The sequence below is a fragment of the Ranitomeya imitator genome, chromosome 5 (assembly GCF_032444005.1).
Source record: "Ranitomeya imitator isolate aRanImi1 chromosome 5, aRanImi1.pri, whole genome shotgun sequence".
In the NCBI taxonomy this organism is placed as follows: Eukaryota; Metazoa; Chordata; class Amphibia; order Anura; family Dendrobatidae; genus Ranitomeya; species Ranitomeya imitator.
The window spans coordinates 384,701,888-384,717,374 of record NC_091286.1 but is presented as its reverse complement, the minus strand read 5'-3'; the positions used below and the strand labels follow the sequence as shown (position 1 = coordinate 384,717,374).

General features: G+C 40.7%; 1 protein-coding gene across 2 annotated transcripts in view; it reads left to right on the top strand.

The window, feature by feature from the left end:
* TINAG (tubulointerstitial nephritis antigen) overlaps nucleotides 1–15,487 on the top strand; it is a 278,683-nt gene that overhangs the window by 139,844 nt on the left and 123,352 nt on the right. For both annotated transcript variants that reach the window (XR_011312426.1, XM_069726763.1), the window contains exons 6-7: nucleotides 1,137–1,287; nucleotides 9,596–9,779. Coding sequence is in view for 1 of the 2 variants with exons in the window: in XM_069726763.1 (XP_069582864.1) it covers nucleotides 1,137–1,287; nucleotides 9,596–9,779 (335 nt within the window). In the remaining variant the exon portion in view is untranslated. The remainder of the gene's footprint in view (nucleotides 1–1,136; nucleotides 1,288–9,595; nucleotides 9,780–15,487) is intronic.

The following is a 15,487-nucleotide window of genomic DNA, read 5'->3' as shown; positions in this document are numbered from 1 at the left end:
CAGTTATCCAGCAAAAGTTGTGAGACAAAAATACTTATGTAACTCGTTTGCGACTTGCAATCACGCTACTGCTTTAGAGCTCTGATTTTGCTGTAAATATAACAGACAGGTTGCACAAGTCCATGACAAGTGATGTGTATGACTTACAACTAGAAGACAGAAGATATAACACATTTGGAAATATTTTCAATTTTGTGTTGTACTATGTTGCAGGTTGCAATGAAAATCAGTCCATCCAGTGGTGCAACATCCAATCCTATGTTGCAATGTCACATTATAATTTCAGTGTTGCACAACCCATGTCGCCATGTAACATAGTAACATAGTAACATAGTTAGTAAGTAGATGTAGATCTAGCCTAAGTCTTAAATGTTAACATTTTAAACCAACATTTATAATACACATTTACTTCAGAGAAATGCACAATTCAAGACAATAAATTGGGGTTATACTATATGTTATTACTCTCAAATGACATTCTTGCATTCTCATTCAGGAAATTGTTTCACTTGACATAAAAAGACAAAAGTCCATCAATTTCAACCGAGTGATTAGAAATGATAAAAGGAATGGAGTATACGTTCAACTATAATGCATGATCCACTCCATATCCCAAAAAGTTAATCTTTCCCCGATCTAATTTTTTTATCCACTTGACCAAATAGTTAGAGAAGGACCTTAAACATTTACATATTTTTTATGTTATTTTCTTCTAAAAAAAAAAAAAAGCATCTAAGCCCTGTTTGGAAACCATCAACTGTTCCCACTATGAGCAGCTCTTGAAATTTACTCCTCCATGGATTAGTAGCTCTTAGAGTAAAGAAGACTTGTCTACTCTGGAGAGTGAACATTTGTTTCTGTAAACAAGGCAGTGCCTTCTCATTTATACAAGTAACACATTTTGGCCATACATTTTGTACAGGTCTTTTATGTACTTGTGCAAGTTAATAATGTCCCTCTCAAGACTAAGGAAGTTTTTTTTTAATCTTTCCTCAGAACCAGGATTCTAGATTCTAAAAATGTTTAAATATGATGTATTCTGGTATTCTACATATTACTTAGCATTGGTACCTTCTAAAAGATTTTATATAAAAATGATATTTGTATTATTTTGACGTATCATGTCTTAATTTCAGGTGTTGCGGCTGATCGCGTAGCAATACACTCTCAAGGTCGCTACACTTCAAATCTGTCTCCTCAGGATTTAATCTCTTGTAACGTTCACAATCAATACGGCTGTAGAGGAGGACATATAGATAGTGCCTGGTGGTTCCTGAGAAAACGTGGGTAAATATTAGGGAGATTTTGACATATATCAATGAGTTTTGTCATGTTGGCTTGAAAATCTGAAAAAATCTGAAAAATAATTATATTTACAGTGTGGCACATCAGTTACTATCAATCTCTGACAGTGGCACTTAACTAGCGCTTACTGGAAGAGCGTTGCTAAGCCCACCCATCGGCGACCCTGTCACATAATGGCAGGTCCCCGATGGGTCAGCATGACAACCAGAAGTCTGCAGCAGACCACTATGGTTGTTATTGCCAGATTGCTATGAGCGCCACCCCGTGGTCGGCTCTCATAGCAAGTGAGCATTTCTGCTACACACAGGTGATCTGATAATTGCCTGTGTGTATCAGAGCAGATCAAATTACTGCAGCTTGTAGTCTCCCACGGAGACTATTGAAGTATGCAACAAGTAAAAACAAAATTTTTTTGAAAATGTAAAAAAATAAATAAAATATAAAAGTACAAATCACCCCTCCCCTTTCACCCTATTCAAAATAATTGTATCGCCAAATTCAGAATCGCCCGATCTATCAATATAAAAAATTAACCCAATTGCTAAATGGCATAAAGAGAAAAAAAATCAAAACGCCAGAATTACATTTTTTTGGTCACCGCTACATTGCAATAAAATGCAATAACGGGCAATTAAAAGATCATATCTAGACCAAAATGGTATTAATAAAAAAGTCAGCTTGGCACGAAAAAAATAAGCCCTCACGCGACCTGCGATCACAAAAAATGAAGACGCTATGGGTCTCGGAAAATGGCACCCTTTTTTTAACAAATTTTTTATTTTTTTTACCGCTTAAATAATAAAAAACTTATATATGTTATTGTCTATGAAAACATAATGACCTGAAGAATCATATTGGCAGGTCAGTTTTATCATTTAGTGAACATGGGAAGAAGAAGAAGAAAGAAGAAAAAGCAACTGTGTAATTGAACTTTTTTGCAATATCACCGCATTTGAAATTCTTTTTCCTGTTTTCCAGTACATGATATGTTAAAACCGATTGTGTGGTTCACAAGTATAACTTGTCTCGCAAAAAACAAGCCCTTACATGTCCATTTTGACCAAATAGTAAAAAAGTTATGGCTCTGGGAAGAAGGGGAGCAAACAACAGAAATTCAAAAAATGAAATAGGTATAGGAAAATGGCACAATTTTTTTTAACAAACTTTGGAATTTTTTTTCACCGCTTAGATAAAAAGAACCTAGAAATGTTTGTTGTCTATGAAATGACCTGGAGAATCATAATGACAGGTCAGTTGTAGCATTTAGTGAACATAATATGAAAGCAAAACAAAAAACAATTGTGGAATTGCATTATTTTTGCAGTTTCACCGCACTTGGAATTTTTTTCCATTTTCCAGTACACAATATGTTAATAACAATGATTTCGTTCAAAAGTACAACTCGTTTCACAAAAAAACAAGAGGTCACATGGCCATATTGACCTAAAAGTAAAAAAGTTATGGCTCTGAGAAGAACGGGAGCAAAAGACAGAAATTCATAAACTGAAATACCCCTGGTCGTTAAGTGGTTAATATTGCTGTATGGGTGTCTGTTTTTTGTATTATCCCCTAATAATCCTCTGGGACACTGACTGGCTTTTACATCTGCCTTATACTCTATTTAACGATTTAGCACCCATACTGATTCGACACAATATACTAACCCATCCAGCTTCATGATTCATATGGTCTTCTATGTACTCTTGGTCAAAATTAATTAGGTTATTATAGGAGACATCAGTAAACACAAAGTTACTCTAATATTAGACCCTCTGATAGTTATACAGTATTGTACAGTATTGCAGTACTGAGCACTGAGAATAGTTATAAGAACTTTGTGCCTAAAATATGAATCACAATAATGACTATGAAGAAAATGACTGACAATGAATGCAGAGCAATGCATTGGTATTAATAGGTTACAGCTAGCAATGGCAGCCTGCGGTTTACAAAAGACTTGTCACTAGTGTTGAGCGATACCTTCCGATATCCAGAAGTATCGGTATCGGATTGGATCGACCGACATGCAAAAAATATCGGATATCGCCGATACCCGATACCAATGCAAGTCAATGGGACACAATTATCGGAATGTAAATAAGCCCTTTTTGTCCTTCTACATCCTGTTCTGGAGGGGGGAAGAGTGTGGGTGGTGCGTGGGCAGACACTGTGCATGTCTGTGTGAGCGGGGTCTGTGAGGGCCTGCTGTGGATCTGTACGGGCCTGCCAGGGCTCTGTTCGGCCTGCCGGGGCTCAGTGCGGGCCTGCCGGGGCCCTGTGTGACCTGCCAGGGCTCTGTACGTACCTGTCGGGGCACTGTGCAGCCTGCCAGGGCTCTGTGTGACCTGCCAAACTCTGTGCGTACCTGCCAGGGCTCTGTGCGGGCCTGCCAGGGTTCTGTGTGGCCTGCTGGGGCTCTGTGCATGCCTGCCGGGGCTCTATACGGGCCTGCTGGGGCTCTGTATGGGCCTGCTGGGGCTCTGTGCGGCCTGCCGGGGCACTGTGCGTGCCTGCCGGGGTTCTGTGTGGCCTGCTGGGGCTCTGTATGGGCCTGCTGGGACTCTGTGCGGCCTGCCGGGGCTCTGTGCAGGCCTGCCGGGGCTCTGTGCGGCCTGCCAGGGCACTCCAGGAACACAATCACAGGAGGAAGGTATCCTTCCGCACTGTATTCCCCCGCCGCTGTAAAAAAATCGTCCCTAGACTCACTTTTGGCATTGCTGTGTGAGAAATTTTCCCACGCAGCAATTGCCATAAAGTGAGACTTTGTCTTAAGGTAACCTCTCATTGATGCACTGCAGGAGCCATTGTCTCCTGTCAGTGTGTCACTGAGGGTCCTAGAGAGCAGTGACATCACCCGATGATACTGTTCTATAGGGGAGATCATCATGGGACACTCGTAATTAATTGGACTATGGCAGACAGGTAGTACACGGTTTATTATTTTACGTTTTTTGCAGGCGCTGAAGTATGGCAAGAATGGTTAAATGAAGATTATTAAAATACTTTCTTCCTAATGTGTGCGTGTTTTATTAACCCTTTATTACTATTGGATTAATAATGGATAGGCATCTTATTGATGCTTCTCAGTTATTAACCCGGCTTAATGTCACCTTACAATAGCAAGGTGACATTAACCCCTTATTACCCCATATCCCACCGCTGCACGGGAGTGGGAAGAGATGCGCCATTTCTGGGGCGAATGCGGACTGGTATTTGTAGCCAGGGGGCCAATATCCATGGTCCCTCTCTAGGCTATGAATATCAGCCCGCAGCTGTCTGCGTAGCCTTTCTGGCTATAAAATATAGGGGGAACCCACAACATTTTTTTGGGGGGTCCCCCTATTTTAATAGCCAGTAAAGGCTACGCAGACAGCTGCAGATTGATATTCAAAGCAGGCTGCAAATATTGGCCCCCGGCCGTTGGGTTTCCCACTCTGGCGCAGAAAATTGTGCGGCAGCCCATGCCATTTTTTTCCTTTTTTTAAAAAAAATTAAACGCTCATTAAGGCCTCTTTCACACTTGCAACAGTACGGGTCCGTCGCTATGCGTCGGGCCGACGTACCGATGCACGTTGTGAAATTTGTGCCCCGACGTGGGGAGAGGATGCAGTTTTTCAACACATCTGCTGCCCATTCTGAAGTCCGGGGAGGATGGGGCAGAGTTTCGGCCGCGCATGCGCGGTAGAAAATGGCAGACGCAACGGACAAAAAAAGTTCACTTGAACGATTTTTCGTGCCGACAGTCTGCCAAAACATGACGGATCCGTTGCACGACGGACACGACGTTTGGCCATCCATCGCAATCTATCGCTAATACAAGTCTATGGGTAAAAAACGCATCCTGTGAGCACATTTGCAGGATCCGTTTTTTTCCCAAAACGACGGATTGCGACGGATTGCAAAAAACGGAAGTGTGAAAGTAGCCTTAGAAACATCGGCCTATTATATATCTATGGATACAGCTATCTATAGATATATTTATAGATAGATATATTTATAGATACATAGATGTATCTATCCATATATCTGGCTGCTTTCATACATCAGGTTTTTGCCATCAGGCACAATCCGGCAAGTTTTGAAAAAAAACGGATCCAGTGAAAAAAAAAATGGATCCAGCAGAAAAAAACAGATCCTAAGGAAAAAAACGGATCCGGTGGAAAAAAATGCATCCGGCAAAAATAAAACAGATCTGGCGGAAAAAAATGGATCCTGCGGAAAAAAACGGATCCGGTGGAATAAAACAGATCCGTTGGAAAAAAACAGATCCTGTGGAAAAAACGGATCTGGTGGAAAAAACGGATCCTCTGGAAAAAAATGGATCCGGCGTAACAAAACAGATCCGTTTTTTTAAAACTTGCCGGATTGTGCCTGACGGCAAAAACCTGATGTGTGAAAGTAGCCAGATATATGGATAGATACATCTATGTATCTATAGATATATCTATCTATAAATATATCTATAGATATAGATCTATAGCTATAGATCCATAGATTTATAATAGATAGGCCGATGTTTCTAAGGCTACTTTCATGCTTGCGTTTTTAGCAATCCATCGCAATCCGTCGTTTTGGGAAAAAACGGATCCTGCAAATGTGCTCACAGGATGCATTTTTTACCCATAGACTTGTATTAGCGATGGATCGCGACGGATAGCCACACATCGCGTCCGTCGTGCAACGGATCTGTCGTGTTTTGGCGGACCGTCGGCACGAAAAAAGGCCTCAATAAGACGCCTATCCATTATTAATCCAATAGTAATAAAGGGTTAATAAAACACGCACACATTAGGAAGAAAGTATTTTAATATTCTTCATTTAACCATACTTACCATACTTCAGCACCTGCAAAAAATGTAAAATATACCGTATACTACCTGTCCGCTGTAGTCAAATTAATAAAAAGTGTCCCATGACGATCTCTCCTATAGAACAGTGACATCAGGTGATGTCACTGCTCTATAGGACCCTCAGTGACACACTGACAGGAGACAATGGCTCCTGCAGTGCATCACTGAGAGGTTACCTTAGGACAAAATCTCGCTTTATGGCAACTGCTGCGTGGGGAAATTTCTCACACAGCAATGCCAAAAGTGAGACTATGGACTATTTTTTTACAGCGGCGGAGTAATACAGTGCAGAAGGATACCTTCCTCCCGTCATTGTGTTCCTGGAGCCCCTGGAGAGCGGTCTCATCAGCTGATGCTACCGTTCTCCACGGGAGATCGTCGTGGGACACTCGTGGATTTCTGCAGATAGGGAGTATATTGGTTGTTTGTTATTTTAATCTTTTTTACAGATGACACTGGCTTCGGGGAACAAAGTGACAAGTAATGGTGAGTATGTAATCTATGTTTAATGTACTGCATGTCTATATGTATGTGTTGTATGTAATGTATGAATGTACTGTTTGTAGTATGTATGTAGCATGTATGTAGTATGTATGTATGTTCTATGTATGTAGAATGCATGTATGTATGTAATATGTAGTATGTATGTAGTATGTAGTATGTATTTAGCATGTATGTAGTATCTACGTAGTATGTATGTAGTATGTAGCATGTATTTAGCATGTATGTAGTATGTATTATGTATGTAGTATGTATGTAATATGTATGTAATATGTATGTAGTATGTATGTAGTATTTTTTAATTATTATTTTTTTTTACATTCAACACATTAGCCGGATGATGGGACTACTACTGTCCCATCATTGGCTAATGTGTCAATCACTTTCACTGTAGTTGGCATCATCCAATGGGACTTCTAATCCCATCAGACGATGCCTGCACACACGCACAAAGCCCCGTCAGCCCGCACAGAGCCCCGGCAAGCCCGATCAGAGCCCCAGCAGGCCAGCACAGAGCCCCGGCAGCCCGCACAGAGCCCCTGCAGGCCCGCGCAGAGCCCCAGCAGGCTGCCTATGCAGTATCAATAGTAAAAAGATCTAATGTTAAAAATAATTTAAAAAAATAAAAATAGTTATATACTCACCGTCCGTCGGCCCCTCGGATCCAGAACAGGCCTTTCCCGCTCTTTGCAACGCTGCGGTGACCACTCCATGCATTGCGATCTCACAAGATGATGACGTAGCGGCCTCGCAAGACAGTATATAAAGACCAACTTACCAGGAAGTAGCATAAACAAAGCATCTTTGTTTTAATTATGACGCCTCAACAAAAGACAAAAAATGCAGCATCAAAAACGAGACAACTGTGTGTAAGCAACCACAAGTAGCCAAATTGACATAATAGGTGCAGAAATAGTACAGAAATTCTGCAATATCACAAACTCACCAAAAGCTCATCATCAGATGATAGCCTTAGAAGATTAGACGTTAAGAGAACCCATCAGCAAAAAAAATAGTCTCACAGTGCATAGGCAAGTTCACCGCAGTGAAACTCTCCCAGTGAACTGCGGTGAGCTCGCCACTGCACTGTGAGACTTTTTCTCACCCTCCTAGTGGTGATCTCACCGAGGTTACTGCATTTCATTTCCCAGGCTGGGAATGCAGCCTCAGTGACCTACAGTAAGCTCACTGATGTCACCGCTAGTCCCTGATGCTGCACTCACAGCAGCTCATTTCCCAGTGGTTCTCAGCCTGGACGGTCACATCTTGGCATCATCCAGGTCAAAAACTGTTTACCCCCCCAGATATGGATTGCGGCGTGGGACAGAATGATGGACAGGTGAGGGATATAGTTGTTTTTTTTATTTTTGTTTTATTACAGGAGATGACGGCTTTGGTGAAATGGGCATTAGGTGAGTATAACTGTGTTTGTTATTTTTAAATGAACGAAAAAGTGTGTTTTGTTTTATTTCTAATAAAATACTTTACACTTGCTGTGTCTTTATTTACAATACAGCAATAGGATTTTTAATGGATAGGTGTCTTAGAGATGCGTCTCCATTACTAAGTCGTGGGCTTGATGTCACCTGACAATACAAAGGTGACTTCAATCCCTCAAATATGAACTCCACTTGCCACCACTACAGGGCAAGGGGAAAAGCCTGGTAAAGTGCCAGAATTGGCGCATTTAATAGATGCACATTTTCTGGGCAGCTCCTATTTTTGGGCTGGTGGGTGTCAATATCCATGGCCCCTTACCAGTATGTGAATACCAGCCCCCAGCTGCCTGCTTTAGCAAGATTGGTTGTCAAAAATGGCCTTTTTAAAAAATTATTTATTTATATAATTAAAAACATTGGAGTGGTGACCCTTCTATTTTTGATAACCAGCCTTACTGAAGCTAATAGCTGAATTTTGCCTGGCTGGTTATCAAAAATACAGGGAAGCAGAGAATTGTTTTTTTAATTGTTTATTTGCAGCGTGGGGGCTGGCTGATTACTACTCCCATCAGCTGCCTCCTGCTCTCACTGTTATTAGCAGCAGCAGTCGTCAGCTGATGGGAGCAGTAGTCTCATCAGCTGACACCAGGAACAGAAGTAAACTTTATACCTCCCATCACAGCTGCACGCTCATGCTGTCTTTTGAAAGAGTGGGAACTGTGGCTGTCTGACCGATGGTGATGATTTTACCGCTGATCAGAAGTGGTGTTTGCCGTGCTGTCATGCACATGACCGCATGGCAAATACTGGATGTTCGGGCCACTCATTCAAGTGAACGGGGTCCGGGTACTGCTCTGGTACCCAAACCTAAACTTTTTGTAAATGTTCAGCCCAATCGGCCAGACCCGAACCTCTAGGTGTCCAGTCATCTCTATAAATAATCTTTGCATTTTATCATGTGGATCTTCATAGATGTGTGTGCTGTTTCTTCAATATTAAATTATTTTGAAAGGGAGAATTGTTTCATTTAAAAGACTTCAGAATCAATACTCTCAGTTTTTCATAGTAATGCAACAATAGTGATCTTTCTGTGAATGCTTAAAACTTTCCAAAAGACCTTATGCAAAGAGCATCTTTACCTTTTATCAGTGGAACATGTATACCTTACATTAATATTACTTTATAGTATAATGTCTAGCTTACATTAGCATTTATAGTATAATGTATAGCTTACATTATTAGTTTTACATCAGTTTTAATCATGACTATAATGATTGTAACACAGTATGTATCTTTGTTGTGCTTTATATTCATGAAAACTAGTGCTGTTACATTCTTAATGCTGAAATGAGAGTTACTTTTACAGATACATGAGCTCATATTATATTCTGGATGAGAAAACCACAAGTTGATACTTTGTGACAGTTAATTTTGTCTACTTTTAATGTTCGTTTTCTATAAATATTGATGCACTTAATATCCATTGTACTTCCCCTGCAGATTGGTTTCACATGAATGTTATCCCTATGAAATGGATGATAATACTAATGCACACAATAAATGCAATATCTCAAGCTTTACTGATGAACATGGGAAAACTCATGCAACAGAGCAATGTCCAAATCAGTTAGAAGATTCCAACTATTTGCACCAGTGCAGCCCCCCTTATAGAGTACCTTCAAATGTAAGTAATTTATATTAGACAAGTTAAGAGGACGCAGCGTTTCAATTACTAGTTTCTCATGGTCTGTTAATTTGCATCCTGAGAACTTCATTTTAAACAGATTTAGGTCCCCAATGAATGTTATTTGCTCAGTTGTATAGCGCATGCTCTAGTGCTTATACTCTAGTACAAAAAATAAGGTTGCAAGGCATTTGTCACATGTAGCCTACCCAATTACTTAATGATCAGTGGATAGCATCAGATACACTTCACAATTTGTTATGAAATGGTGAGTGGGACAATTACTTTTCTACATTTGTCTTGTATTTACTACACCAGACAAATCAGCATTCATGAAAGTACCTTTTTAAAAAGAGTATGTCAGCAAGTTTTTGCTATGTAATCCGAGAGCAGCATAATGTGGTGAAAGAGAGCCTGATTACAATGACGAATCACTTATTGTTAGGGTTGGCGGAATGCACCGAGTATATATATTTATTATTAGGTGCGTTCGCAACCCGGGGTCCTCCGTGCAGGAGAGGAACCTGCTGCTGGCAAATGGCGGCACTATATGGTGGTATAAGAGAACTCTGTTAACTCCACAGAGTCCCTAGGAACAAGATGCAGTGCCTTGTTAACCTCACAGTGGTACACAGCTACCAACCAGAACAAACTGTGGTCATGCAGTCAGAGAAAACAGACAAACAACTCTTCACCGGTGGCGCCGGTATTCTAGCGGCTTATTTCAGCCAAGGCCCTGAATACACTCATACAAACTCCTCACCGGAGGTGCCGGTATTCTAGGGGCTTATTTCAGCCAAACTCTGACCGCATCCAGACATGACCACACTGGCCCTGAGCTCATAGACATTGGTTTGATACTAGCGCGTGGCCGTGCGGCCATGTGGACCTTTTATAGCTGCAGCAACTTCAGGGCAACTTCAGAACCTTCCTAGAGGACCAATAGGAGCTGCTACAGTACCTGAGCAACTTCAGGACCTTCCTAGAGGACCAATGGGAGCTGCTGCAATATCTGAGCATGTGACCCCCGACCTCCAATGAGAGGTCTTACCCTGGGCATGCTCAGAAGGGGAAAAGCAGGACTTAGTCCCAGATACATCTGCTCACCGCTGACCAGTAATGGCTACAAAGGCAGAGCCTGAAAGAACAGTAGTAACCAGTCGCCCAGTATCAGCCTGAGCCAGGTGCTGGAACCGACGTCTCTGCTGTGCAGGCTCCACTGTGGCTGGAGAAGAATGTGAGACTGCAGCAGAGGTGGTTCAAGATTCCCCCTGTGCAGAGGCAGGAACTCAACACCTAACATTTATTGGGCTGCTTTGTCCATTTTTGATAGAATACCTGTTTTATTTGTTGAAAAGAAATAAGAACAAATACCACCTTAAAAGTTCCGATACATCAACAAAATGTGAAACAAAATTATATTTTATTAGGATCAGGTGATTACAAATAGAATAACAAACTAATATCTACCCCTCATACATACTTATAGCTGACCCATGGATAAGGCGGCATGCCATGTGCTCTTTGGTATCCGGGACCTTCTTTGCAGATGTTTCCCATGCGCTGTTGTCATGGTTGTTCCTGGATTCCCATCATGTGTCACACCACGCCTGCTCCATAATCATTGGACTGCACCCACACACCGTCAACTGTTGATTGGCTAATATCGCTTCATATATTATCATCCTTCCTTGATGACTCCACTCCCTGATAATAATAATAATAATAATAATAATTTTATTTATATAGCGCCAACATATTCCGCAGCGCTTTACAAATTATAGAGGGGACTTGTACAGACAATAGACATTACAGCATAACAGAAATACAGTTCAAAACAGATACCAGGAGGAGTGAGGGCCCTGCTCGCAAGCTTACAAACTATGGGGAAAAGGGGAGACACGAGAGGTGGATGGTAACAATTGCTTTAGTTATTCGGACCAGCTATAGTGTAAGGCTCAGGTGTTCATGTAAAGCTGCATGAACCAGTTACCTGCCTAAGTATGCAGCAGTACAGACACAGAGGGCTAATACTGCATAAAGTGTATGAGAACATGATGCGAGGAACTTTTTTTTTTTTTTTTTTATTATTATAAATAGGCCACACAGGGATCGTTAGGTTAATGCATTGAGGCGGTAGGCCAGTCTGAACAAATGAGTTTTTAGGGCACGCTTAAAACTGTGGGGATTGGGGATTAATCGTATTAACCTAGGTAGTGCATTCCAAAGAATCGGCGCAGCACGTGTAAAGTCTTGGAGACGGGAGTGGGAGGTTCTGATTATTGAGGATGCTAACCTGAGGTCATTAGCGGAGCGGAGGGCACGGGTAGGGTGGTAGACTGATACCAGGGAGGAGATGTAGGGTGGTGCTGAGCCATGGAGTGCTTTGTGGATGAGGGTAGTAGTTTTGTACTGGATTCTGGAGTGGATGGGTAGCCAGTGTAATGACTGGCACAGGGTAGAGGCATCGGTGTAACGGTTGGTGAGGAATATGATCCTGGCTGCAGCATTCAGGACAGATTGGAGCGGGGAGAGTTTTGCAAGAGGGAGACCGATTAGTAGAGAGTTACAATAGTCCAGACGAGAAATGATGAAGGCAATAGCAAAAACGTGAGTCGGGGTGGGCCCCACTCGGAAGAAGGAGCACGTGGATTTACCAATCTTATTATTTTTTTAGTTATTTATCTCCTACAATGGCAATATTGGCCCACATATTACAGACATTCTGCAGGAAAGGTGTTTTCTCGAGTATGTTATTAGGGTATGTGCACACGTCACAGAAAGGTGTGATTGTTCCGCACTGATTTTGGTAAATCCGCAGGAATTCCACACTGCAGATTTACTGCGGAATTACCGCATTTTCTTCAGATTCCACCTGTGGTTTTACACCTGCGGATTCCTATTATGGAGCAGGTATAAACCGCTGTGGAATCAGCACAAAGAATTGACATGCTGCAGAATAAACAACACAGCGTTTCCATGCGTTTTTTCCGCAGCATGTGCACTGCGGATTTTGTTTTCCATAGGCTTACATGGTACTGTAAACTCATGGAAAACTGCTGCGAATCCGCAGCAGCCAATCCGCTGTGGATCCGCAGCAAAATCTGCAGCGTGTGCACATACTCTTAATGTTCATGATTACAATTTTGTTCTCTATATTGGAAATTTATATGAATATGGATTTTACATGTACTAAAGACTATGGACTATCTAATAGGACTATGTAATTTTTCTGTACTAGCTCTTTACCTATAAATATTGTCTTAATCAATGTTGGCGTGAACTATATATGAGTTATATATGTAATATGATGACATCTTAATGTGACAATTTTTGTGAACTTCATATATTGTAGATATCTTCTTACTTGATCTTGACTTTACCACTTCCCCTCTTGACATTAGTCAATAACTTTCTTGGTCTACATCCCTTATTTTTATTAATATATTTTATTAACCTTAATAAATAATATTATATTTCTAGTTTTTATGATATTGGTTTGTTAATCTATTTGTTATCACCTGATCCTTATAAAATACACTTTTATTACACCATTTTTTGATGTTTTGAGACTTGTATGGTCGGATTTGTTCTTATTTTTTATCTCCTGGTTATTCACCGACTGTCCTATTCTAGAAACATAGGGTCTGGTCTTTGTTTTGAGGATGCTGTATTCATTATACAATTATATTACTAACTTACTTTATATGTTGATCTCACAGACCAATCTTTCCCTGTTAATCTCCTGCTAAATTTTTTTAATTGCATTGAAACTACAACAAGCAGTCCAATAATGGACACATCCCTGTAATCAGGCTCACTTGCCCTATATTATGCTGCACTCAGATTAAATAGGATTAAATAGGAAAATCCTATTGACAGATTTCTTTTAATGTGCATACTTTTGATTGCTATAAAAAACTGAGTAAAGAAACCATGCTGACCAGAAAACCAGATATGTTTACATATTATTTTCCACCTTATAAAGGTTATATTTATCAATATCGAGTGCAAAATAACAATGAACAATTTATCATTGATACATTACTAATGTGATTTAACCTGTCAATAGTACTACTAAACCACTATGCAATACATAGTATTGACCTCTACATTATGATAATGAAAATGTTTGAGCATTTAATAACAATGAAATTACTATCTACTGTTCAATACTGATCTTAATCATGGTTAATGACTTTATAAGGATCGAAGCCTGACAGACTGTTTTAAAGGGACACTATGAATAGAATAAAGTAAAGAAAAAAACATTATAAATAAATTGCTAAATACCTTTAACTACCAAATTGCCCCATTTCTGCTTTAAGAAGTAGTACATTAAAGGGATTTTGTCATGTGAAATAATGCTATTGACCTGCAGATATGGGGTTAATCTGAAGGTTAATAGTGTTGTGAACCTGACTGACACCTGCACTTAAGCCCCTGCGGCAGGGAGGAAATTAACTTTATTCCTCCCAGTAGCATTCCACATTCAATCACAAAGGCGGCACAGGTGCGATTTCAGTCACTGCTATATGTATAGAAAACAGCAGCTGTAACACGCCCCTGGCAATGACTGATAGCAGCCTCAATATAAGGGTCTGCTGTCAGTCAGTGACAGGGGCACGGTTACAGCCTCCACTCTCTATAGAAGGAGTGGTGACTAAACCAAACTTGTGCCACCCCAGTGATTGCGGTGCAAGAACTTGGCACTCAAAATGCAGGTGTTTCTCACAAAATTAGAATATCATCAAACAGTTAATTTATTTCAGTTCTTCAATACAAAAAGTAAAACTCATATATTATATAGAGTCATTAAAAAAGAGTGATCTATTTCAAGTGTTTATTTCTGTTAATGATGATGATTATGGCTTACAGCCAATGAAAACCCAAAAGTCATTATCTCAGTAAATTAGAATATTTACCAAAAAACACCTGCAAATGCTTCCTAAGTGTTTTAAAAGGTCCATTAGCTAGTTTCAGTAGGCTCCTCAATTATGGTGAAGGCTGCTGACCTGACAGATGTCCTGAAGGCAGTCATGGACACCCTTCACAATGAGGGTAAGCCACAAGAGGTCATTGCTAAAGAAGCTGGCTGTTCACAGAGTGCTGTATCCAAGCATATTAATGGAAAGTTGAGTGGAAAGAAAAAGTGTGGTAGAAAAAGGTGCAAAAGCAATCAGGATAACTGCTGCCTTGAAAGAATTGTTCAGAAAAGGCCATTCAAACATTTTGGGGAGATTTACAAGGAGTGGACTGCTGCTGAAGTCATTGCTTCAAGAGACACCACACACAGAGGTATCCAGGACATGGGCAACAAGTGTCGTATTCCTTGTGTCAAGTCACTCTTGATCAATAGAAAACACCAGAAGCGTCTTACCGGGGCCATGGAGAAAAAGAACTGGACTGTTGCCCAGTGGTCCAAAGTGTTGTTTCAGATGGAAGTAAATTTTACATTTCATTTGGAAATCAAGGTCCTAGAGTCTGGAGGAAGAGTGGAGGGGCACACAATCCAAACTGCTTGAGTCCTAGTGTGAAGTTTCCACAATCAGTGATGGTTTAGGGAGCCATGTCATCTGCTGGTGTGGATCCACTGTGTTTTATCAAGACTAAAGTCAGTGCAGCCATCTACCAGGAAATTTTAGAGCACTTAATGCTTCCTTCTGCTGACAAGCTTTATGGAGATGGAAATTTCATTCCCCAGCAGG